Source organism: Halichoeres trimaculatus, unplaced genomic scaffold (genome assembly GCF_033239565.1).
Source record: "Halichoeres trimaculatus isolate MK-OKI-2021-1 unplaced genomic scaffold, fHalTri1.1 fHalTri1_scaffold_6, whole genome shotgun sequence".
Classification (NCBI taxonomy): Eukaryota; Metazoa; Chordata; class Actinopteri; order Labriformes; family Labridae; genus Halichoeres; species Halichoeres trimaculatus.
Genome location: NW_027437184.1, coordinates 5,298,569 through 5,325,326, shown reverse-complemented (window position 1 = coordinate 5,325,326; position 26,758 = coordinate 5,298,569). Strand labels below are relative to the sequence as shown.

General features: G+C 37.4%; 1 protein-coding gene across 6 annotated transcripts in view; it reads left to right on the top strand.

Moving 5' to 3' along the window:
• p4ha2 (procollagen-proline, 2-oxoglutarate 4-dioxygenase (proline 4-hydroxylase), alpha polypeptide 2) overlaps positions 1–21,737 on the top strand; it is a 36,213-nt gene extending 14,476 nt beyond the window's left edge. For 3 of the 6 annotated variants that reach the window (XM_074672849.1, XM_074672850.1, XM_074672851.1), the window contains 13 exons: positions 2,925–3,021; positions 3,998–4,149; positions 5,046–5,192; positions 6,837–7,076; positions 9,787–9,983; positions 10,101–10,277; positions 10,442–10,512; positions 12,007–12,106; positions 12,281–12,334; positions 16,839–16,904; positions 19,705–19,773; positions 20,926–21,022; positions 21,132–21,737. In XM_074672849.1, coding sequence (XP_074528950.1) covers positions 2,925–3,021; positions 3,998–4,149; positions 5,046–5,192; positions 6,837–7,076; positions 9,787–9,983; positions 10,101–10,277; positions 10,442–10,512; positions 12,007–12,106; positions 12,281–12,334; positions 16,839–16,904; positions 19,705–19,773; positions 20,926–21,022; positions 21,132–21,202 — 1,538 coding nt within the window. In that variant the 3' untranslated portion in view covers positions 21,203–21,737. Of the gene's footprint in view, positions 1–2,924; positions 3,022–3,997; positions 4,150–5,045; positions 5,193–6,836; positions 7,077–9,786; positions 9,984–10,100; positions 10,278–10,441; positions 10,513–12,006; positions 12,107–12,280; positions 12,335–16,706; positions 16,767–16,838; positions 16,905–19,704; positions 19,774–20,925; positions 21,023–21,131 lie in introns of all 6 variants that reach the window. The other 3 variants (XM_074672854.1, XM_074672852.1, XM_074672853.1) reach the window with 3 other exon arrangements.
• Positions 21,738–26,758: the final 5,021 nt, after the last annotated feature.

Genomic DNA, 26,758 nt, shown 5'->3' with positions numbered 1-26,758 from the left:
ATGATAGTGATAGAGCACGAGCTAAAGGCTAAAAGGGCTAAGCTGTTTGTGCTAATGTTGATTCCAACCCACAGTCAGCAGTTATTCTGCAGTGGTCTGTTCAAACTTGAGAGTCTATCAATAAAATGAAGAGTGAGGTTACGTTAGCTCTGCTTCATATGAAACTACTGTACAAAGTGACCGTTAGCTTGTTGTCACGTTAGATACAGATAACACCGGGCTGCCGATAGCACTACATATAGCTGGCTACTGACGTAAAATACAAACTCAAAACATTTACTTGTTGTCATGTTTTTAACTGTAGCGCTGTGTAACTTAACTGATAAATACCTTGTATCTGGTAAAAAGAAAATTTGTCCCAAAACAAACACACATGTTGTTAAAAGTCTCATTTTTATGACAGTGTCTGTGAGACTCCGGGCCAGAAAGTGGTGAGGCAATCACATTAAGACAGATCCTCCTAGTTGCATATTTAAAAGACAAATAAACAGGCTTTACAACAATCCAATATTTATTACCAAGAAGCATTGTTACAACAAAGAAATGAGATAGTGATAAATGGACTCGCAGCTCTCACACACCTCATGAGAAAGTTTCCTGAAGTCTTTGGCTCTGAGAAACAGTGTTGCTTCACTCATATAAATCTAACCTAATATTAAGATGACTCTTAACAGAGCTCCTCGGGGTCATAAACCGCTCAGAGTGAGCTTAGTTAGATTTTATTAACATGAACCTGAGGTGTGATTCGCTCAGCTCAGGCTCCTGTTTTGTGTAACTCGGAGCGCCACATGTGGAAAAGAGGAAGGTTTGTGCCCAGGAATGTTTGTATTTCCTTTGGTATAAAAAAAAATTGTGGCCTGAGGAAGTGACAGAGGCCAGTGAAGTTTATTATGTTTACTCATGAAGTTTATTTTGAGACAACACGAACACACTTTAGAGACACAAATGTGGTCCACTGAAAACTCAACGCTGGTCTGTAAAACAAATTTGGCTGCTCACTCAAACAGTCTGCATGTTTTCTGCTGAAGGTATTAAGATTTTTCGACTCCAGGACGACTGATTTACAAGGTCTGCCTCTGTTTTACGGCGTGTATCACATCACAGAGCAGGAAACAAGAGGATCACTTCAATCACATTGAGCTAATGCATTTGGTTCATCAGTTATGCTGGTGGAATCTTATTACCTGATTTTTTTGAGCAACTCCTCTGAATTTATTATGAAGAAGTCTTTCCATTAAATTATAGGTTCATGCTGCTCAGCTGTAAAACTCTCAAAGCATTATGGATCATAAAAACGCTGATATTTATTGAGCTGTTCTGTCCAAACAGCACCGTAGATCAAGGTTGAGGTTTGGTTTTTGTTTGTTTTAGTTTGAGTGGGTAGCATACGGAAGAGGATTAGGGACACTAAAAAAAAAGTACTTCAGTTTTTTGTTACTATTTTTTCTGAGAAAAAAAAAGTCAGAATTTTGACTTTTATTTCAGAATAATAAAAAAAAAGTCAGAATTCAGGCTTTTTTCTCAGAACTATTCTCAACTATCTCAACTATTTTTTTCAGTGGCTCTAATCCTCTTCTAAAGAGGCAAACAAGGTCAGGTTAGCAAGTTGGGCTGCACACACAATTGTTAAAAGATCGTATTCTAACAAGGACCAATCTTAAGCGTTTTATTTTATAGGCTGCATTGTAAACAAACACACCCTAAATCCAGCTGCCGCCTTCTTCAACCAATGACAAAGCGTTGTTACAACACCTGGGCCTGCTGCTGCTGCGGCTGGTTGCTCACTTCACTTGAATGACTTGAGAGCAGCTAGACCTTAAGTCGTCTTTTCTACCGCAGCTAGCTTAGCTTAGCAGTTTCCCAAGAAAACTGCGATTCAAGATTTCTGCATTATTTTTTACCCAAGAAGCTCTGTAATATTCAACATGTTTTTATATCTCTGAACGGACCAAAAACAATAGAGGAAACTTAGCGCTAGCTTGATGCTAACGTTTATGGGAGATTGCATTGATATACTAGCGCAAGGGTAGCCAACCAGTCAGAGACCAAGAGCCACAAAAATTACCGTGGTACAATGAAAATCAATACATTTCCAATTTTCAAAGCGAGATTTACTTTGTTTGTGTGTTTAAATTACTAGAGTGTTACTAGAGTGTGTTTACAGTACTAGAGAAGAGAAACTGAAACTTAAGTATCATTCTGTACACCCAAACATTGATCAGCACTAATGTTTTCCAAACAGGAAGATAGAAGAAAAGTTACAGCAGGCTCATGGCCGACTTTATAACTACAACTCAAAGTATACACTATATGACCTACATAGTTTGGTAACATAAAACAATACACTGATGTTGTGACATGTTTTATTTTTTACTTATTTTGATTTTTGTAAATCCAGAGATCTAGGATCCCTGTGCAAGATTTTTAGAAACTTATTTTTATTAATTTATTTATGTACAGAGGGATCTAGAATTATCAGCCAATTTCCTATCTATTTATTGATAAACTCAATAAAATGTTGACACAAAAAATCTGTAAAGCTTCTTTTTGTACACAGAATATTCAAAGGAGGAATTGATGAGGGCATTACTGTCAATAAATCTTATCATTACCCATCCGTTTTGGATTCTTTTGGTTTTCTTAAAGTTCATCACTGCAACAAACATTTTGTGAAAAAAAAATGTGCCAGAGAATCATGATCTCAATTTTAGAAAAAAAAAAAAAAAAAAGGATAAACATTTTTGCCAGAATCCTGCAGCTCTAGTTTGAAATAAGAAAAAAAATCAGAGTCTTTAAGTTAACAAACACTTCACTTGAGCATGTACTTTGTTCCTAATCTGGACAAAAAATGAAGCTTAAAGAAAAAAAAACTTGTGTTGAAGTGGTTCATTTGTTGTATTTGTCTCCTGTGTCTCCCTCTGCAGGTCAGATGACGGATCTTCTGTACACAGAGAAGGAGCTGGTCCAGTCTCTGAGGGACTACATTAAAGCAGAGGAGTCCAAACTTGCTGCTGTCAAAAGGTTCAGCTTTTATCATACTTTCACTCAACTGTTGTAAATAACTAATTTATCGTTGTTCTATGATTATTACCATCCATGCTGTATCTTTTTCATTTTATGCTAAAGGGGAAATCCTTTCATAGATCACTACCATTCTCTTGACTCATACTTGTTAATCTTTTAGAGTATTTTTACAAAATAGGTCTAAAGCCTGAATTTTTCCTTTAATATATATATATTAGGGCTGGCAATTTAATGAGTTAATTAGAGCCAGCCATTTCAGAGCATCTTGAACAAACTTTAAAGACCCAAATATTGTTTTCTCTGACTATGTACACACAGAAACTACACTCTTCCTATTTTTGATCAAAAAACAGACAAACGTATATATTTTTTGATTGCGCTCATCTCGGGTGCTCCATCCTTTGATCCTCTCCATGATCTCTGTCGTCTTTTCTCACAATGGCGCCGCTCTTTCTCTCTGAACTACCCCGACACATCCTCAGTTGGAGCGTGAGCTGCCTGAACTTTTCTGACTTGCAGCGTCTCTCTATGCCTCTATCATCTCACATCTTCTCCTCATATCCATGCTGAGCTCTCATCCAAAGAGCACACAGCTCTCACCTACAGTAGTTTAGGAGCAGGATTTTGATTGACAAGCTCCAACAGACCCGGCCTCCCCCTACTGAAAAACAAAAAAATGTGGATTAACAAATCTTCTCTTCTTTGAGTATTCATTTGTTGCAGATATGAGATTAAAATGCGATTAATTCGATTAGTTAATTAAAAATTCTGTAATTAATTAGATTAATTTTTTTAATCGCCTGACAGCACTAATTTATATATATCCAAGGCGCCTTATCAAGTGTTTCCTTGATTTTTGCTTGGTTTGACACAGTGACTCTCGTGAATAAAGACCACATTGTTTGTAGCATCTTTATTTTCTCTGTAATCAGAGTTTGTGCTGTGGTAACAAACCTGTATATCTCTCTGTCAGTTGGGCCAACAAACTCGATGCTCTCACCAAGGTGTCCACGTCTGACCCAGAGGCCTACCTGGCCCACCCTGTGAACGCCTACAAGCTGATGAAGAGACTCAACACAGAGTGGTCTGAACTGGAGACTTTGGTGCTTCAGAATCCCTCGGACGGTAAGGACAGGAAGGAGTCCAGCTTGAAGGAGGGTTTGGCGTTTCTTTGTGGGACACGATATGATAAGACTTCTTCTTCCTCAGATACAAAGCTTAGTCTTAGACATGTTGTAAAGAACTTGATTCCTTCCAGATTTTTCTCACATGTGAATGCAGACATTCACTGCTGTAACAGATGTACCCAATCTCTTTGCATTATTTCAAAGCTGCCTCTGACAAATCCATACGCTCTCCTTTGATTTCTCCTGACACTTGTTGAGTTTGCACTACAGCTAAATATATCTCACATCATGTTGTTCATCTGAATGGCACCATTCACCCCTTCCTCCCTCTCAGAGCAAGTGGCAATTACAGAATCCAGAGCGGATGTGAGCCGAGCGATTACAGCGCCGTCTGCAAAGCTGCTCTGCTCTGGTACTCTGTCACTCGTCATGTTTCAGAAACAGCTGTTCCTTATCACCACATAGTTTGGCTGTGTTCTTGATCTTCTGGTTTAAGCTGCGTCTGTGCAAGTTTAGACAGAGGGGGGAATATCTGTGTGAGCCAGATCAAATAAGCACGAACGACACGTCATACAAATGAATCTGTACACGTGGAGGAAGGAAGGAGGACAAGAGAGAAAGAGCTGGATTTTAATCCTTACATATTCACATTTCCTTTTGGCCTTGTTTGGTCCAAGTCTTTGTCTTTTCCTGTTCTTGCTTCAGCCAAACTGGCGTCCTCATGTCACATTAATATGACCAGTGAGAGGAAGTACGAACACTAAAAATATCTGAGTTTTGTTGCTAAGATGTTGTGAAGTTCAAACTGGTGTAGTATCATTTGATGACACAAATTATTCTCTGTCTTCAGCATCTGCTCTGACGCAATCCAACTTTTTCTTAATTTATCTCCAGGCTTCATTTCCAACATGTCCACACACAGACAGTACTTCCCTGATCAGGAGGATGAGACAGGCGCAGCCAAGGCGTTGATGCGTCTTCAGGACACGTACCAACTGGATTCTGAAGCTTTCTCCAGAGGAAAGCTGCCAGGTAAACAAGGTGAAGGAGCTCGAATATGTAAAGAGGTGTAGAGCTGTATGTGTGTGTGTGTGTTCATTCAAGAAGGAGAGGAAGGCAAACTGAGCACACCCATTATGTGTGTGTTTTTACCAATCTGCTCTGAAAAGGAGCTTTGGCTTTGGACCTTTTTCATAGTCTACATTTTTGTGAGATGAGGTCATGCTGACAAGTCGTCACTTCCTCAACAGTTAGTGCCACAGTTTAACCAAGTCAGAAAACCTGGAATCGTACACACATTTTTATTTGAATCTCAATCAAGATATACTTAAAAAATCATGGATCAAGTTATTTCAACTAAAACTTAAAGGTTAGTAAGATAAGAAATGCTTTTCTGATCCAGAGCAAAGAAAAATGAATAGTAAAAGCAGAAAGACAGAGCACAAAAACAAGCGCATACCAAAGATAAGAAACAAGATTTATAAACTCTCAATGGAAGCTTTAAACCAAGGGTCTATCAACTGCGGCTCTTTGACTCCTTTACAGTGGCTCCTTGTAGCTTTAAGAAAATTTAATTTAATTTTTTTTTTTCTTACAGAGGGTATTGATTAATAAAGACATTGACACTAAATAAAATCATTCATCAACATTTTTTAAACTAAATAGTAATTTGTCAATATTATCAAAATGTGAACAAACTACTTTTTTAATTGTCTTTTTTTTTTCTTCCAAATTTTTGAAAAATTAATAATTTTTGAAACTTCAAAAATGTGTAAAATTTTTGCAAAGTTCTTTTTTTTTGCATGTTTTTGACATTTCAAACATTTTGGTAAGTTTCACTTTTTTTCTAGATTTCAAAACTTTCAAGATATAAGCAGTTTTATTCAATGTAATATTTTGGGAAGTTTTTACACATTTTTTGCAAATTTTCTGAACGTGAAGATTTTTGAATTCTTTGCCAATATTGTTAAATTTCAACTTTTTATTTATTTTTATTTTTTTTGTTTTTTATATTTTAAAAATTTTATACATTAAATGTGAAATTTTTAAAATCTTTGCAATTTTTTTTTGAAAATTAGAATTTTAGATAATTTGCAATTTTTTTTATTTTAATTTTTTTGAATATTGAAATAAACAAACTGCCAATTCATTTTAAAACAAAGGCTAAGACACGGCATGTACAGTTTTGTAAATTAAAGAATAATGTTTATTTAGATTTCTTTTTTTGGTACGTTTCAGTTTTTTTTACACTTAATTGTTTTTGTGAGGTTTAAATATTGTGAAAATTAAGTAGCTCTGAAATTACATAAATTCAGGTGATCTGAGGCAAAATGTCTCCTGTGAAAGTAAAGGTGGCAGACCCCTGCTTCAAACAAACAAGAATATTGCGAAAATGGTGACAAAATAAAAGAAAGCAAAAGACCAGGATATTGAAGTATACTTTTTGAATGATATTGCACTTGAAAGACAATAATTAAGCAATATCCCTCATTTTCTGCGTCAAAAGTCAGCACAAAGGATAAATGATGTAAATAAATGGAAATTACTGTGTTTGTATGCAGTACCAAAATGCACCAATGCTGAATGCTGCTAGAGTGTGATGATATGTAATAAATTTTAAAAAATACATGATTGCTGAAGAATTGATAACTTCATTTAGTTTTTAACTTCACCGTCCTTCCCCAGGTTTGCAATCCCAAGCCCTGCTGACGGTGGACGACTGCTTCGACATGGGGAAAACTGCCTACAATGAAGCAGACTATTACCACGCCGTGCTGTGGTTGCAGCAGGCCTTGAAGCAGCTGGACGCCGGGGAGGAAGCCGTGGTTTCCAAGTCGGACATTTTGGATTACCTCAGCTATTCGGTTTACCAAATGGGAGACTTACCTCGGGCCATCGAGCTGACACGCAGGCTTGTGGCTATCGGTGAGTCGCAGAGTATATAAGCATGCAGCAGATCCTACCAGCTAACTCATCCTCACTGCATTTATTCCCAGCAACATAAAATAAGGCCATGGTCTCAATTAAAAAAAAAACAAAAATAAGAAAAGACTCTGATTGGACCCCACCAGCCCTCTCCTCTGGGTTAATTGGTAGTTTGTCTCTGAAGTACGACAGCACACAGTAATGCTTTAAGCTTCAATGTAGGGTGTAGTCATCCTCTGTAACAGCCTGTGGTTTTGTTATTTTAGTCTCTGCATTAAGGGCTGTGTTGACAGCTGCAGGCCATCTTTTCAGGGCTGTGGTGTGATGGTTTGAAATGACAGAGGTGGAGCAGATGTGAAAGACATGGACCCACTCACGGTGCTATTAAGAAAGAATACAGCACAAGGAAAAGGTCATATATGAAAGTATTCTCATTGTGGGGAGAAGCTTTGTACATATTAAACACATAAAACCAAACTGGAAATACAGGAAAGGAAAGAGCAGGGTTTTTTTTCCTGACTTTGAAATGTTCGAATGAAAACCACCATTAGCCTTAAAGTAGATAATGCAAAAACAATGATGTGAAAGGTTTTTTAATCACTTACTTGTTGCGGAAATATTGTCTAAAAAAAAACATTCATCTCACATTATTTAATTTATTTGTTTTAAAACTTATTTAACATGGAGCCCATCAATTTGAATTTTTAGGGTTTTCTATCAAATTTATATCAATATCAAATAGTTTTCACTCTGGCAGGATTGAATTTCTTATTTACATTAATTTGATTTGTCTATTCATGTAAACGTCTTTAAGATATTAAATCAAATGATGTCTTATTCTAAAAAAAAAAAAAAAAGCTCTGGAAATAAGTTGGCATTTGGAGAAAAGCACACATCCTTATTTGTGTTGTTGATTGCGTCCAGGTTTTTGTGGTTAGGTCGACTCCCAGGTTGATAATTTAGTTTAATTTGCCTCCAGCTGCAGCAACAAAAAAACGTAATCATTACTTGAAGAAAGTTTTGTGTACTGGGGATTTTGTTTTATTTTTACATGCAGCAGCTATTTGCTCCTACATGACAATTATTTTTGCTTTAGTGGTTTTAGTGTAGTTCCATGGAATTCCACAAGGGGGAGTATTTTCTCCACTTGTAAACGCTGTGTTTTCTTTTAGCACCTTTAACACTTGCTGGAAAAGTGTTTTTTAACTTTGAAAGTCATATAAATGTAGATTGTATGAAAGGACTGCTTAGGATTGAAAAAGAAAAAAATCATCAAAACATCACGAGTAAAAAAAAATACTCACACAACAGACCCACTTTAAGAGTATTTCTGTTGTGTATCTGGACTTTTTTCACTGTTTGATTAATCATAGCTTCCTCTGGTTGAGCTGTTGTTGGGTAGATTTATTTACCTAAATACATCACATTTTATATTCACTGATCAAATTCAGATTTCCTTAATTTTGGGAGATCGGTGATCGGCCCATCCTTACATATAAAACTGATCTTACATACCTCCAGGAAGGTCTGACAGCCATTTATTGTTGCTATTTGCCCTGAGACCTAAAACTCAGGACACTTAATTGGTTGTTTAAGTTAAAATATAAAGACTTAATTGCAGGGGTGGCCAACCAGTCAGAGACCCAGAGCCACAAAAATTACCGTGGTACTGCAAAGAGCCAAATCACACACGTGGTCTTAGAAACAAACTTTCTCTCAGATAAACAAAATGACATGAAATGAAAATCAATTCATTTCTATCTATCTATCTATCTATCTATCTATCTATCTATCTATCTATCTATCTATCTATCTATCTATCTATCTATCTATCTATCTATCTAGACAGACAGACAGACAGACAGACAGACAGACAAATAGATAGCTATGAGCACATGAGCGATTGAGAGGAGTACATATAGAGAAGAGAAACTGAAACTTAAGTATCAATCTCATCACCCAAGTATTGATCAATACTGATCCAAACGTAGGCATCACTATAGCAATATTTTAGATTGATCAGCACACCACTACTTATAACAATATATAGATTTATACATATATATTTTTATGAATGGATCAAAGAGCCGCACACCAAAAGGCAAAGAGCCACAAGCGGCTCACAAGCCACAGGTTGGCCACCCCTGCTTTATTGTTTTACATGTATTGTTCAATGATTTTCAATAAAATAATATTGGAATATTGAAGGTTTATGCTGCCATTTATAAAATTCAAAAAATAAAAAATTGGTATCGGCAGGTCAGGCTTTTTAAAGATCCGTGATCAGCCAGAAAATTGTGATCGGTGCACCCCTAATCAAACCTTAGTTTTAATCTACAAAATATAAACAAAAGATATGATGAGTTCAATAATGAAATATTTTATACTATGCATCAAAAAAGCTGGAATATATAAGATACAGATACTTGAGATGCAAATTTTCTGTCTTTTTCAGTTTTTTCATTGAGGAAAAAGCCTGAAAAACATTTTTTAAAGTATAAAAATTTAAACTTTAGTAAATAAACCTATTGGCTTTTATAACAATGACAGTTGAACATATTGGAGTGTGTGTTTAAAAGAGTAAGAAACACAGCTAATTGATAGGGAGATATTTAAAGGTATTTTTTTATTTTTTGAAGAAAACTTTGTTTGACTGACTCGTCATCCCAGCTCTCCTCATCCTCTAATACAGTTTTTCTTGTACTTACAGACTCCAGCCACGAGAGGGCAGGAGGGAATCTCCGTTATTTTGAACGTCTGCTCACCAAACAGCTCAACGAGATGCAGCAGGAGTACCAGCCAGCCTCTGAGGAGCCCATCCAGCTGGGGACCTACAGCAGACCCAGAGACCATCTCCCAGAGAGGGAGACCTACGAGGCTCTCTGCAGAGGAGAGGGGCTGCAGATGGTGAGGAAAAAACAGCATGTTTACATAAAAAGCACCCCAGAGGTTAATTAAAAAAACCCATTTTGATTCAACCACCATTTAGCAGAATGCACACAAGCAACTTCTCTATACCCTCAGAACGAAGCAAAGCGCAGCCGTTTGTTCTGCCGCTACCAGGATGGAAACAGGAACCCTCACCTCCTGCTGAAGCCCGTGAAAGAGGAGGACGAGTGGGACAGCCCTCACATCGTCCGCTACCTGGAGATGCTGTCAGACGAGGAGATCGAGAAGATCAAGGAGCTGGCTAGACCCAGGGTGAGACTGGAGGATGAGGAACTCCTTCATCCATGAGTTTATCTTATCACAGCAACAACAGGAGCAAGTGGATTGTGCTGCAGTAAAAGCCTTCCCTGTGAAACACACTCCATTTACTACCAAATGTTTGTATTCCTTTTTTCTGTGGTTTGTTTGTGTTTTAGCTCGCCAGAGCGACAGTGCGTGACCCAAAAACGGGCGTCCTGACCACAGCCAACTACAGAGTCTCAAAAAGGTAAAAACTGATTTAGGACAAATGTCACTCTGCTGTCTCTGTCGATTACTTTCTCCATTTATTTATAGATTAGATTTTCATAATCTGAGGATATTTTGTGTTCTTGGTGTTTAAAATTTTACAGAAATTAACTGTTTTTCATGTTGTTGGGATTTTTTGTTTGTTTTTTCACTAACATTTTTTTTTACAATTTTCTTAGTGTACACAATAAGCTTTCTGGTGACTGTAGGACTTCAATCAATAACTGAATAGCCAGGGCTGGGACGATATGCTTTTCTCCCGATTCGATTCTTTTACAGTTTTTGAGACGCTGATTCGATTTACATTGCAATTCTTGGATATTTCCAATTTTTGCAATTTTTACTTTGCTTTTTTAACACCAGACCAAGTGAATAAGATGAATTATGATGATGTTTACAGACTTTATCTGGAGCTATATTCTCCCAAAAATGGAGTTCACATGTGTCAGTTTTTAGGATTTATTGAGGGGATCTGACATCTCACCTTTTTCTAACCCAGCTTCTAAATTTAGACAAAAATTAAGGACTTTAATTAAAAAAATAAAATAAAATCCTGACACTATAATGCATCAATTTTTTCTCCCGTCTCTATTAAGAGTCTTAGTTTGCTCCTATTTGTTGGCTCATTCTGACTTTTTATAAGGAAGGGATCTAAAGAGATGGGCTTTAAGTTGGATGCTGATTTTTTTTTTTTTTTTTGAACAAAACTTTTGTGAAACAGTAGAGATAGGAAAACAAATATTTTTGATTTAAACAAATAAGACAAGATTTACTTCTAAACAAGTCTCAGTGATGAGACTTTTGCAAAATCAGCAAGCCAGAAAACATCACCTTACTGGTTCATGACGATCAGAGGAGTGGGCCTCAAACACCAAGGTCTGCTCATAGCTCTGCCCCCAACAGGCCTCCAGAGGACTGGCCTATCAGAAGAAAGGGGGTTTGTGAAGCAGGGAGCCTTAAAGAGACAGCAGCTAAGACAAATAGTTGAACAATAGTTCAACTCTTAATATCAATATTTCTGTAAAAATAAAAATTAATATTTTATGTGAGTTGGAAGTACGATATGTCACCCACACCTCCACTACAGTAGAGGGCGCCAAAGAGATTAGAGATTAAAGGCAAAGTGTGCTCTTGCTGCTCCTCTTGATTTTTATTGTGTAACAGTGACAGCCTTACAGCCTTCAGCTCTATATACTATTAGTAGGAAATAGGCCAATTAATGAAATAGCTTGTGAAAGTTTTTTCTCCTCCCTGACAGTAAACGGATCCTGCATTTAATTGGTACCTGTTTTTATTTGACACTAGATGCTATGTGAAATGAGTCACTCTTGAAGGCATCACTCTGCTGCTAGAAAAGTCAAACGGTCAAAAAAATGTACACAAAGTACATCACCGTCTTTGAGAAGTGTGTGCGTGTGTGTTAAAGTTTGTTCATGCCTTATGGTTAATCATGTACATATGTTTGTTTTTACAGCGCGTGGTTGGAAGGTGAGGAAGACCCAATCATTGAGAGAGTCAACCAGAGAATACAAGCAATCACAGGCCTCACGGTGGACACAGCAGAGCTGCTGCAGGTGACGTCAAACTGAGTTTACCATAGAGATCAATTACTGCGTCTTTAAAGCTTTTATCATGATATTTCTTCTGAAGTGTAAATACACCATGCAGTTATTATAGCTGTCCTGAAAGTCATACATTGTTGTCTGGTTGTTTTTATGTTAATCATCACCTTGTCTTTGGCTCTCCAGGTTGCTAATTATGGAGTTGGAGGACAGTACGAGCCACATTACGACTTCTCAAGGGTAAGTTCAACCTGTGTGTAACAATGACTGCAGCAGCAGCTGAGTCACAGTTTAACAGATATAGGATGTGGCAAGCATTTAGTTAGGTCAATTTATATGCTACAATAACATAAAACACATTTCTATTATAACAATAATAATTAGGGATGTAACAATACACTAACGATGTGATTTTCTCACAGTTTTTTAACAGACAAAATCTGAATGAAAAAAATCTTTAACTAAATATACAACTGCAAAACACAAACCATACAATCACACATATAATTTAAATTTATAATACCTATGAAATATATTTACTCTTATTTTTTATTTTAATCTTTTTCCTTTTTTTTTTCTTTTTATTCATTTTTACCCTTTTTTCCCCCTTTCCATTTACTCTTATTTTTAACAAATTAAAGGGAAATTCTTTTTTAATTCTCTGAGGAAGGGTAAACTGCAAAATATTTTTTTAACTCCTTGACAATAGATTTTATCTTGAATAACAAATATATATATATATATATATATATATATGTATATATATATATATATATATATATATATATATATATATATATATATATATATATATATATATATATATATATATATATATATATTAAGGACTTCTGTAAAAAATATTGATTTGATTTTTATTTATCTCAAACATTTGCAAATTGTAAGTCGAAAAATAGATTACACCATTTGTTGCCCAGGAGCAGCGATGCTACATTAATCTAAAGAATTATGAACAACAACAGCAACAATCAAAAAAAGAAAAAATAAATAAATAAATAAATAGATACATGAATATGTAAACATACCTACAATGTACAAGAAGAGACAGGAAGCTAAAGCTTATATGAACCTGCCCACATCAAAATAAATAAAAAAACAATCTCAGGTCTTTTAACTGATGCAATGTTACATCCCTAAGAATGATTCTTCAGAAAGATGAGGAAATAAACCATTTAAGATGAAAAAAGTTTTAATTTGAATCCCCCAAAAGTTAATGTTCCAGATCCAAACATCTGGAACAAGAGAAAGATTTATGAGATCAGCTGATATTGTCCCACAGAGGAGTCTGGGAGAAAAAGGCCCCTTAGCTCTAAGCGCTCTGAATGTGTAAGTCATGAACATACAGACTTACTGGAAGAATAATAATTAACAGTCACATAGTTTGAAGAAGTTATAGAATAAAGACTCACATGAAAGCTGAAAGGAAAGAAAAGCAGAACTTTGATCTCGCTGTCGTAAGACGTAGCATGAACAGGTGTATTTTAGCCTGAGGGAAAAGATCCAGCGACCTATAAACATATACAGCTTTACCAAAAAAAAAAACCTTGGCTCGCACATTTTCTTGAGCTTCTTCTTGTCTGCAATGGTCACATGGTTTTACGCTGTCTCATAATTTGCAAAGCGTTGTGTCTTCATTCCTCTTTCTTCCTTTCCCTCTTGTTTTTTCTGACTTTTAAAGATGATTTTCTGATTTCCCTTCTGTTTCTGCCTCTCATCCACCAATCCGTGCTGGATCACACCCTTCAGTTCGGCCTGGCTGAAGCGAACTGTCATATAAATGTTTGTGTTTTTTTCCTTTTTGTGACAAATTTCAGAAAAGAAATCAACTAATCAATTTCCTTTGCTTCCAACATGTGCTTGGACCAAAGGAGCGTCACGCCCTGAGCTCTGTATGATTGTTTTGTCTGCTTTTTGTTGGTCCATGGTCCCGTCTCTCTTTCCCATTGCAATGCTAACGATGCTAACAACATTGTTAGTATCTCTCTGCTGTAAACTGAAAACCATCTCTTATCTCTTCCCACCCTAAAGGTAAATCTCTGAAAATAACTCCTCTGGAGCATCCAGCAATGATGGAAATACAGAAATCTCTTTTCGCTTTGTAGTTGCTAATACGACTCATTGCCCTCTTGTCCTTTCCCAGCATGACTGAAATGTTTTGGCTCTGGCTGTAAACCTAACTGGCGTCCTGGCACCTGCTCAATATGTTAGTGGATTATCTTAACTGTTAAAGACAAAGCTTTGTACTTTCTCTCATCAACAGTTGACATAAGTTTTTGCTGAAGATCCAGGTACCTATCAACCCATAATCAAGTTTTCTAAGCTCACTTTATCCTCTACAAATGAGGCTCATGTCTCGTCATTCCTCACCTCAAACCAAAACCTTTATGGGAAACTCACATGAGTATAAAGCCTGTTTTTCTATTTTTACACCAGGTCCTGGATGCCTTTAACTTTAATCCCCGCCCTTTAACGTCCATGACCTTAATGCAGTTTTTTGTTAATTCTTTAGAAATCCTTGAATCTGTCTTCAAAGATCTTGGTATGAGATTTTTGCAAGATCAGCAAGCCATAAAACATCACCTAACGAGTTTGTGACAGTTAGAGGAGCAGGCCTCAAACAGCAAGGTCTGCCCATAGATCTGCCCCAACAGGCCTCCAGAAGCCTGGCCAATCAACAGGAAGGGGGTTTGTGGAGCAGGGAGCCAAGCTAAGCTTTGACCTGTGATAAAATATCAATATTTCAACTCTTAATATCAATATTTTTATAAAAATAAAAATTCATATATTAGGTGAGTTGGAAGTAAAATATGTCTTCTGCACCTCCACTGCAGTAGATGGCACCAAAGAGCTCTTCGCTATATGTTGTCCATAAACTATATAATAAATATAATCTCAAAATTTCATCAAACTGTTTTATTCCTTAACTTGATAATTTGGGTTTTGATGCTGAAAACAATGTTTTTTTCTCTGTTCTTGGGTCAGTTAGTTTAAAATCATTTTAAGTTTAATTTTTACAGTGTAGTAGACTGATGAAATAGTAATCATAGTCATGTTTTGCGCAATTTTAGGTTTTTTTTTTTATGACAAATACTGGTTACACCAAGTGACATTTATCAGTTTCGCAAACTGACCAATCATTTTTTTGTAACATTAGTTTAATGTCACAGTAGTTTAAGTGACAAACTTGACGCACTTTATGTTTTCAAGTGTTTGTATAAAACACTGCATCTGACTTCCAGTATTTTGAACACAGTAAAATAAAAAATCTGTTTTCAATCAAATAGTTTACTGTGCAGAATATCTAAATATATCTCAATATTGTGATATATTGACCCAAGTATCGTGATGCATATCGTATTGTGAAGTTCTTGCTAAGGCTCACCCTATAGTGTGAGGAATACAGGGATTTTTTTGTGGCTGTAAATCTCGAGGGAGTACCAGGATAACATCATAAAGCCTGAAAAAAGCACAATACCTTTCAGTCCGAGCTTTTTCTCTCCACTTTCTGTATTTTTCTCCGTGGCAAGTCTCCTCTTAATGAAATTTGTGGCATGATGTTCAACTAACCTGTTCACTAAAATCTCAATAAGTCCTTGGCCGTAATATCCTGTCCCTTCCTGGACTCGCTCTATCCTCCTCAGATTTTTAATCTTCCACAAGTTCTAATTTGATAGTTTGGACTTTTTAAAAGAAACTGCTTTTAATCTCATTTTTTTTCTCTTTATGACATGGGAGCATGTAAAAAAAGGTTTAACATCCAGATAAATCTAGTCAGACAAGCGAGATGCTTTTTCTGTTACACATACAGGTTTTTTTTTGGGCCAACACCTCCAAACTCGACAGTGTAATCCATGCTTTCCTAACACAATGAGCAGTTACATCTCTGTCTTCTTTAATCCCAAACTCCTCACTAACTGCTTTCTTGCAAATGCGGTTCATGTCCACAGCTTAATGTCTGCTTTAACAAACTTACATCTCAGAGCATTTTGGCATCTCAACAGCTTCAATCTCGACTTCTAAAGGCTGATTTATGCTTTACGTGTCTGTAGGGTCTGCATGGCTTCGTGTGGACAAATAACATCATTTTCACACCTACGCCCCCTCGTGTGGTCCCTTTAACGTGTAAATTTTTAACCTGCCGGACAGAGACACGCGGAAAAGATGGCAAAGTCTTTAAGTTGACACTTTACAGCATATTCATCCTCCCTAATCTGTCTTAAACTCTCCTCAACTTGACTGTAGTTTTGCTTTCAGATTTATTTTATATCTATGTCGCATGACGCATGTTCATCTTCTTCTTACATTAATATTTCATCACATCATTTATTACTGTATGTACCTTGAAGTGTAAGTGATATGTGAACAATAATGAGAATTATGGGTGATTTTTTCATTCTGATGCTGCCTCTTCTTGTGTTCAGATAATTTAGTGCTTCATTGGTATAATTAGTTAAAATTAAGACATTATTTAAAAATACAAAACATGTAAGTCATGTTTTTTTGGTGATGTAAGCGTAGTTAGTGCCCTCAGTGGCGGCTCCTAGTGCGAGTCTTTTTTATGACGAGTCAAATGTTCAAACATCTGTTGCAGCGCCCTTTTGACAGCAACCTCAAGGTCGACGGAAATAGACTTGCTACCTTCCTCAACTACGTAAGTACACGTGTGTGAAAGTGAGCGGTGATTTCATCTTGTTTTTTTTATTTGTGGATTTTATCTCTGTAGAAAGATGAGCCTGATGCTTTCAAAAGATTAGGCACTGGAAATCGTGTGGCAACTTTTTTGAACTACGTAAGTACGTGCATCCAGTCGCCGTTGGTTGAAGGCTGGTCGTGGCAGTCGCAGAAACCGTCAGAGCCTCACAGAAATACGTGCAGTGACCACGACCTCTGAATCCTGATGTTTGTGGTGATGACCAGGAAATGATGCCAGTGGAAAATGAGGAAAGCTTTCTAAATCGATGAATTGATCATGATTTGTTTTGATTCTTGTGTCTTCACCACAATAACAAACTTGTATCGGCTTCTTAAAGTATTTTTAACGTGATATGAAGAGGTTGTCGTCACTCCACTTATCTCTGTGAGTCCAGGTCGACACTAAACTCTCTATAACTTAGCTTTATGGGCACATGCATAAGCTCTGGTTCAATCTTGCACTTGGATTGATTGACGTTTATGAAAGCTAATTTAACTGTAGCAAAAAGCTACAACCATAAATTAAAATCTATTATTTATAGATGAAGGTTGTAATATCTACAGATTTCAGGGACTTTCTGGGTGTACAACAAACTAAAACGTCTCTAGGAAATCTGTGAGACTTTGGTCAACGGATGTTTTAGGTTTTCAAAGGTTTGTTTGTCAATCAGTTCTCGTTCATATTGTGGAGAGTTTTGTTGGCTGCTCCCCTTTAACACGCTGATGTAGGAGCCACTCTTAATGTTATCCTTGCTAACACTGATGGTATGAAAGTGTAATCCCCAACACGAGGGAAAAAAACTTTTTAAATCGTTTGTTCCGAGTTGTTCTTCCCTCCAGCTCGTAAGGTGATGGATTATAGTTTTTCTAAATCTTATCTGTATCCCAAAGTTATTCTCACAATAAAAACAGATTTTTTTTATTCAAAACATGACATGAGAAAAGAAAACCCTTAACTCATACTGAGATAATCTCACAGGAGAATATTATGCTTAAGTAATGCACTCATGAATGTAAACAAGTTAAAGCTCCCATATTCTGCTCCTTTTCTGCAGTTTAATATGGATCATTGATGTCTTCATGAAATGGTAGTTACATGTTTTGGTCCAAAAAGCCAATAAATCAAGCACAGCAGCATTGTTTCCAGGCTCTCATAGCCCCTCTGTTCAAAACGCTCTGATTTAGTGGGCGTGACCTTCATATGTAAATGAGCCACCGCTGATACCGCCCTGCTCTTCCACGTCACTGAGAGCGGCGCCACGAGCTCCGAGTGCACAATGTTTAGAAAACAGCGAAGCTCGTTTACCGTAACATTACAGGCTAAAACAACAGGCTAACCGCAGCTAAAGTTAGCATCCTGAAGCTAACACAGAGACAGGGGGGACACTGAGGAAAAGCTCTTCCATCTGCTCCACAGCACACAGCATTTAAAATACTCACATTTCCAGGGTCCCAGGTTTGTTGGAGGATGGTTGGTAATGCGCCTGGATTCAGGACCAGTCTATTGGCTAGCCCTCTGTTGGACTGTCCAAAGTTGGAAAAGCAGTCGGCCGTGAAATGACTAGCACACACATGCACAGTTTTACTGAGTGTAGCTGGAACATTTCCCTCATAAATGAACTCTAGACACTTAGTCTGTCTTCTTCCGAGATGCGAAGCTTGAGCATGGAACTATGTGGCTGTTTACAGCCAAAAACAGAGCAGTGATGGCTCTTCAACTTTGGCGTTCCCCTCCCCACTGCTGGAGAGATTTCTCTCCAGCAGTGGGGAGGGGAGTAGGCAGGGAGGGGGTGCGGGAGTATCTGCTCCGGTGGTCCAATCAGGTCAGACCTGCTCCTGATTGGTCAAAAAAGGGAATCATTGACGTCGGCAAATCCCCAAAATCCAAACAGCTCTTAAGGTCAGGATTTTACATTCACAAGCTCTACTAAGTACAGGTTTTGTCATTAAATATCACATTTTGCATAATATGGGACCTTTAAAAATTGAAACCTGTTAAAGCTGAATGCTGCACTTATTGATGCGTTCTATCACAGTTAAACCAACACCTTATAATGTGTCCTTAAAGTTTTTTATCTTCAGTTGAAGACAGACCCTTCAGATTATGTCAAATTCAAAATAAAGGACTTAAGGCCTTTGCACACCAATGCAAAAATTTAGAGGCGTCATATTCAGTGTCTTTGTAATCGTTGTTTTTGTAGTTTTTCTGTCATTTGTCATTAAGAACCAGGAGCTGGGACACAAACACGATCAATGTTGAATGTTTTGACATGTGACTCGTAAACAACGAGCGTTTTGATTGGTTTGATGAAACTTTGGAAAAAAACACCTCGGTCTGAAAAACTATAAGTCACAATTTCAATCGGCTAGTTTGAAAGTTTGCATTGAAAAACTATTGGTTAGAAAAAAATAAAAAATGCGTGAGACATATGCGTCTGGTGTGCAAAAGACTTAACTCTCATCTCACAGACTATTTTGCATCCGGTCAAGAACTGATTGATCCGCTTTGAGACCTGGAATGAGATTTTTTTGTGTTTTTGTGTTTCTTCATTGTTTCCTTCCGTGTTGTGGTTAAGATGCAAAAATTTTCAAGTCATGTATCTTGTTTCTTCACATACTGCTTGTATTGTTCAGCAAGTAATAATTGACAAAAGCTTATTATGATGATGTAAATTTATTGAAATATTTGGTTTGCCAGGTAATAATGTACACATATATGGAATTTAATTGTGTCATTTAAAGAAAACTATTAGTTTTATTTTGCTTTGGAATGTGAAGCAAATATACATTTTGCAAAACAGATTAAAAAAAGATCCCTAACTTAGGAAATGTAAAACCAGAGTGTGTGTGTTAAAGGAAATATACAGCCTCTAAATACAGTTCTTGGTTTTCCTCAGATGAGCGACGTTGAAGCCGGGGGTGCCACAGTTTTTCCTGACTTTGGAGCAGCAATCCATCCAAAAAAGGTAAGAAGAGGATTCTGTGAACGCATATATGTATCTTCATGTTAAATTAGACTTTGTGTAGTTTTTGCCGCCAGGATTATTGCCTAACTGGAAGAATAAAGCATTTCTTGAAGAATCAGGAGTGAAAACTTTATTATGTACATCAAAATGCAAGCCAGAATTAAAAACAACACCTGTAGGTTTTGTGGTTTTCGTTACGTTAGGGATGCACGGATATGAAAATTCTAGCCGATACTGATATCCGATAGTAATATTGCCGTTATGGCCAATAACTGATATTTACCAATATCTATATTGGTCAAAAAAAAAAGAAAAAACAATCTTAGAAGATGTGTCGAGGTAGTTGAGACAAAGAGTGGCGCAATTGTGAGAAAAGACGACCATGGAGAGGATCAAAGGATAGAGCGCCGAGATAAACGCGATCAAAAATGTTTGTTTTGTCTGTTTTTTGGATCAAAAACAGGAAGAGACAGAAGAGAGTCCACACTTCTTAGGTAGTTTTGGTGTTTACATAGTCATAGAAAACAAGATTATTTGGGTCTTGAAAGATGGCTCAAGATGCTCTGAAAATGTATGGCAGCCAATGAAGAAATATCTGCCGATAATGATATCGATATATTGTGCATCCCTACTTTATGTTTTGACAGAAAGCTGTTAGATCGTGGACGATTTCACAAGGACAGTTTGATTTCTCTGTCACGAACTTTGTCCCAGCTCTAAGACTTTAAATTTAGACTGCCTTTGGTGTTGTTGGTGTTGTAAAAGATACACCAAATTTTCTGTTGTCAGAGTGGCAGTTACAAATGATGGCCTAGATAAGCGGTAACCAGTGGGAAACAGTAGAGGACCTAGAATAGACCCTTGAGGGACACCATCAATTCAATGTCAGTCAAGTTATAACAGACCAAATGGTGGAAGCAGGGCTAGATTATCTTTCTTTCTCAATTTTTAACCACTTAAAGTTGCCAATACATCACATTTTAGGCTCCAGATACACAATCCAAACACTGAGTAACAAACATATATATATCATTTCACTCGTTTTGGTTGTAATGTGAATGATATGTGTTTGTCCTCGAGCGCTCCAAGCTCAGAGCCACATGCTCTTCATATCCTCGGTGTTTGATGTTGATGTTACTCTCCTCTCCACAGGGGACAGCAGTGTTCTGGTATAATCTCTTCAAAAGTGGAGAGGGGGACTACCGAACAAGGCATGCAGCCTGTCCTGTCTTAGTAGGAAGCAAATGGGGTGAGTTATTGCTTGTGCTGGCAAGATGACAAAATATTCCCTGAAAAACTTTTCCGAGAATAGTCAGTGGGTTTCTTTTTTTAATTTTCAACTTCTTCTGTTTCTCCAGTTTCAAACAAGTGGATCCATGAGCGAGGACAAGAGTTCAGGAGACCCTGTGGCCTAACAGAAGTGGACTGAACTTCAGCCAAAGCTTAAAAAACATGCTTCAACACTTTTACATACTATACACACAAACACACACTCTTTTAGACGTGCCTTAGCTCTGGTAGTGATGCAACTCTTCGTCTTATCCTGTTTTATTTTTACAACTGTAACTTCCATCAATGGTCTTTGTAACTAAAACACTTTTATGAGGTAATTATGACTGGACTGGAGATTTGGGCCAAAAATATCAAATCTGTTTCAGCAAATTTCCCCAGGAAATGAAATCGATGAATTTGGAAAAGAGATTTATAGAGACAAATACTCTTAATTGAACAGTGCATATTTGTTGTACCAGTTTTTAGAAATGAAGTGAAAAAGTTACTGACCATGATTCGACTCTTTTTTTTTTTCCTAAAACACATTCTTCATCATTTGCTCTTTGTCTTATTCTGTTACAAACCTGACAGAGGAATCAGTTTTCTTCCAAATCCTGTCCATGATGTTTTTATTATTTATATAGTGTTTAAATTATTACACTGTGACGCTGTGTGCCCTTTATACAAGAAAGCAAACAAGCAAGTGAATAAACAGTGTCTTTATCAGAATGGTGTGTACCCTCCTTTACCAAAAGACAACTATCAAACTTTCTTTCTCTGTGTGTATTTCCCACTTCTGGTCCTCTGAACTTCACAGCCATTATTTAAACTGACTTATATTTTTCCATCCCAAAAATTGCTGAAAAAAAATATTTGGTGGTGCATAAAACTGCAGTGTCATCAAAATGTGCACCTACATTAAGAGCTTCATCAGTGAAAGAAATTGTATATCTTGTGTTTCTGTGGTAGATCATCAAAATTGATGTCCCAATGGGGGGCTGCAGTACTCAGACTACTGACAGGGGAGCTTGGGCCAAATATGGCATCAGTTGTTGAGATGTCAAAATATACTACTCAGATATTTCTCTATTATAGTATAAACCATGGATACTCTTCAGTGGAGTAATAAGCTGTAAAGGAAGGAAGATGTGAGGTTGTAATGCATGTGAAGTGATAGATATCAACCATCTCTCTTTGAATGGACTTCAGTGAGTTGTTTGTATTTATCCACAGGCTCTTGTGCACTTTGCAATGTTTTTTGCAGTTTACCATTGATCAGTTTTGATCCATCCCTTTTTTCTGCATTTTGGAATCTTACCAAGTGTTTTTGTCGTATTATTAGTAGCAAATGCCCTTTTAGCCTTAATATGAACCACATTCACCTGACCAGTCCAGAAAAATATCTTGTTTAAAGTTATTTAAAGACAAAAATAAGGTCTGAATTGCTTGTAACAAGTAACAGGGAACAAGAGAAAAGTTACTTGTACTAAGTCATCATTCTAGTCACAAACAATTTTTTCTTGTTCAATTGGCAGATTTTTTTTTTATCTTGTAACAAGCAATTCAGACCTTGTTTTTTTCTTTGGATAACTTGGAACAAAACATTTTGCTGGACTCATCAGTTGGATGTGGCTCATATTGGGTAGAAAGGGCATTTTCGTCTTAAAATAAGACAAAAACACTTGATAAGATTTCAGTTTTTGCTGTGTAGAAGAAACGACCTGAGTTACTCTGCAAAAACTAAACTCTTACGAAGTGTTTTTGTCTTATTTTCAGTAGTAAATGTCTGTTTAGACTAAATATGAGCCACATTCACCTGATCAGTCCAGAAAAAATGTCTTTTCTCAAGATATTTAAAGACAAAAATGAAGTCTGAATTGCTGTAACAAGTAAAAGAAAATCTGCCAATAGGATAAGAGAAAAGTTACTTGTATTTAGTCATAATTCAAGTTTCTTTAGTTGTCTTTAAGTAACTTGAAAGAAGACATTTTTTTCTGGACTGATCAATTAAAAATGGCTCATATCAAGTATAACAATATAAAAACCCTTGATAAGATTTTGTTTTTTGTGGAATGTGAACTCTGAGCAAATACTAAATAGGGATGTTAACACTCAACTCACAATTCGATACGATTTCCGATACTAGGTTTACTATAACATTTTCTCATATTTTTTTTAACAGAATGAGTTTGCAGAAAAATATGGCTGAAAAAAAAAAATATGGCTGAAAAAAAAAAAAAAAATAATTATATATACATATATATATATATATATATATATATATATATATATATATATATATATATATATATATATATATATATATATATATATATATATATATATATTGTTGTTATTATTATTATTATAATTATTTATGTATTTATTTATTCTTTTTTACAAATTAAAGAGAATTCTCTTTTTAATTCCCTGAGGTAAGGTAAACTTTGTGAAACAAAGTATGTTCTTTTCCTAAAAGTAGAAGTGAAAATGGAAAAGATAAAATAGTTGTAAAAAATGTACCTTTTGAACAAATATCACATCAAAATTACCAAATGAAAAATACAAATTAACAAAATCTCTTCTAATAAACAGTCTCAGGTTGGCATTTGTTCCTAGGTTAGGATGTGTAAGGCCTTTTTTTTTTTTTTTTTTTCTTAAGGCAAAACAGCCCTCTGCTGTTTGAATATTTTTATTACTTCATGTGTAGGGCTCAATTGTGAGTCATAATATTAGATATGTAGAGTCATGCTGTAGAGGTGTAGCTCAGCCTCAGCCAGAGGCCTCATTTGAAGGGGGCAGCTGAGGACAGTTCCCAGTGCCCGCCCTGACAGGGTGTGTAAACGTTAGTGGCAGAAACATGGTGGAGCCCATTGTGCCTGAAATCCCCCTCTCCTTCTACTGTAAAAATACTTTAATGCCCAATTACTCAGATATATAAGCTAACAGCCATGTGACGGATGGGATCTCGCAGCATGGCGTGGTTCGGTGGTATTTTGATCTGGAAATGAGAGATAAAGTTGTCGTGGCTGTGTCTGGTTAAACTGGCACAGAATAACTCTACAGGAGCAAGTGTTCTGCTTTTCTGTGCGATGCCCATCAGGCCCTGATTGAAGGGGCACTGGCTCTTTAAACAACAGTTGGATGGCACAAGCGGTCCACTAGACATCACATCAGCAGATTCCTATCGCTGAATTTCACCGCTCAGCTTGCCCCGTCCATACACAGTCAGTCAGGATGAGTGAAAACACAACATGGACGCTGCCAAAATTCCAAACTGTAGGCTTCAAAACGGTAATCCACTGACAAACGGGTTATATCATGGTCGCTTTGTCCGCTGCGTTAATACGGTCTGACGTTTTTGAAGCGCCCTATCACCAGTGAGTTTCTGATTTACACTGTGGAAGACTTCAAAACGTGTAATGATATCTGTGGTCAGAGTCAAAACAAGGGGAAAAACTCACTTCCAGTATATGTTTTTCCTATTCCTCAAGTGCACACTTACATTTCTTGGCATTTGAAACGCATTTTCTGACTCATCTTCTACGTGACATCATATTAGAGAACATCACGTTTTGCGCATAATAAGATTTTACAACGACTACAAACACTTGTGTGTGTGTGTGTCTGTGAGTGTGTGTCTAGACTTTTCATGTTTGTGGGCCACAAGTGCAACACTTTTATAACTCTGTAAAAAAAAGCAAAAATCAATCACTTCCATGTGTTTGGCTGAGTCCACTTTGGTTACGTGCTGCTTGTGGCAAGAATCCTGAAGAGCAACGCCACTGAAACACTACATAACAAGAAGAAGGTGTGGCAACAGAACCCCAGCTTCAAAGTTACACAATAAACTTATCTCAAAAAGTGAGACAATTTGTGTCGGTTGATGAGATTGATCAGTACTTGGTTGTATCGGTGCTTCTGGGAAGTAAATCTTCAACCATTTGTAAGGACATTTGTTTGTGGGATGAGCTACAGAGTAAAGTTTGTGGGTTGCACCTATGAAAAGTTTGCCGAAACGTCTCTGCTAATGCCAAACACCTTATCCTGTTTTTACTGAAACTTGTGTTGAGCTTCTGGCAGCACTCATGAGCTTGGGCCTTTCTACAGTGGTCAATTGGTGTCACGGGGGCAGCAGAGCCATCGGCAAAGACCAAGACCAATGACCTCTGTCCTGGGCCACTTCCACCAGCTCCTCTGGGGGGACACCAAGGCGTTACCAGGTCAGTCGAGAGACATAATCTCTCCAATGTGTCCTGGGTCTATCCCAAGGTCTCCTCCCAGATTGACATGCCTGAAACACCTCCTGAGGGAGGCGTCTAGGAGGCATCCTCACCGGATGCCTGAACCACCTCATCTGGCTCCTCTTGAAAGTCCGAGCTCTGAACTCTGTCCCTAAGGCTGAGCCGAGACACCCTGCGGAGGAAACTCATTTCGGCCACTTGTATCCGCAATCTTGTTCTTTCGGTCATTACCCATAGCTCGTGGTCATAGTTGAAGGTTGGAACATAGATTGACCGGTAAATTGAGAGCCTTGCCTTCTGGCTCAGCTCTCTCTTCACTACAACAGGCCAGTATAGGGTCCACATCACTGCCGACACCACCCTGATCCGTCTGTCAATCTCTTGCTCCATTTTCCCCTCACTTGTGAATAAGACTCCAAAATACTTGAACTCCTCTACTTGGGGCAAAGACTCTCTCCCGACCTGGACTGGGCAGTCCACCCTTTTCCGACTGAGAACTATGGCCTTTGACTTAGAGGTGCTGATCTTCATCCCAGCTGCTTCACACTCGGCTGCAAACCGCCCCAGTGCGAGCTGGAGGTCAGTGTTCGATGAGGCCAACAGGACCACATCGTCCGCAAAAAGCAGAGATGGGATCCTGAGACCCCGAACCTGACTCCCTTCGCCACTTGACTGGGCCTAGAAATCCTGTCCATAAAAGTAACGAACAGAATCGGTGACAAAGGGCAGCCCTGGTGTTGTCCAACCCTGACTAGGAACGAGTTTGACTTACTGTTGGCGCGACGTGCTTCACATTATTTGGCTGCTGGTGCTGCCATCTAGTGCAAGAAGAAGTGCTATTTTTAAAAAATATGTATTTTATTTTCCATGTAAATAAAGTAACAACAGCTAACCACCAGTAAAATTCACTGCAACGACATCCTTCAACCTTCAACGAGGTTCATTAATCAGTGCTAAAATTCACTAAGAGATGGGTCTTAGTCTTCTGGTGATAAAAGCTACCTGCCTGGACAATTCCCAACAGTCTGCAGGCAGTCACCCTCTGGACCTCAATCATCCAATCCACTAAACAAGAGTTAGTGGTAGAATAAGCTGTTTGGCATTGGCAAAAGAGATCTGGCCAATTCTTGTGGGTGTATCCAACAAACTCAGCTCTGCTGCTCTTCCCACAAATTCATGTTTCCTGCAAATGTGGTGCTATTCAACTCTTAAGCTACTGAGGCTAAAATTGTCTGAAAATGCTCAATGTCTGACTGCTCTTCCCCCTTTTTTCCAGTAGTACATAAACTTCAATTCCTCACATCTGGTAAATAATTTGCTTAAAGGGGCTGTGAGGAGTTTCTAAGTGATCTTACAAATGTCTCCTTTCTAGATAACAGTGCCAATATTATTGGTTACAGGTTATTTCAAAATGCTGCTTATTAGCTTCCTGATCCCAGGGAACAGGACCGGATTAGTATATGGCACAT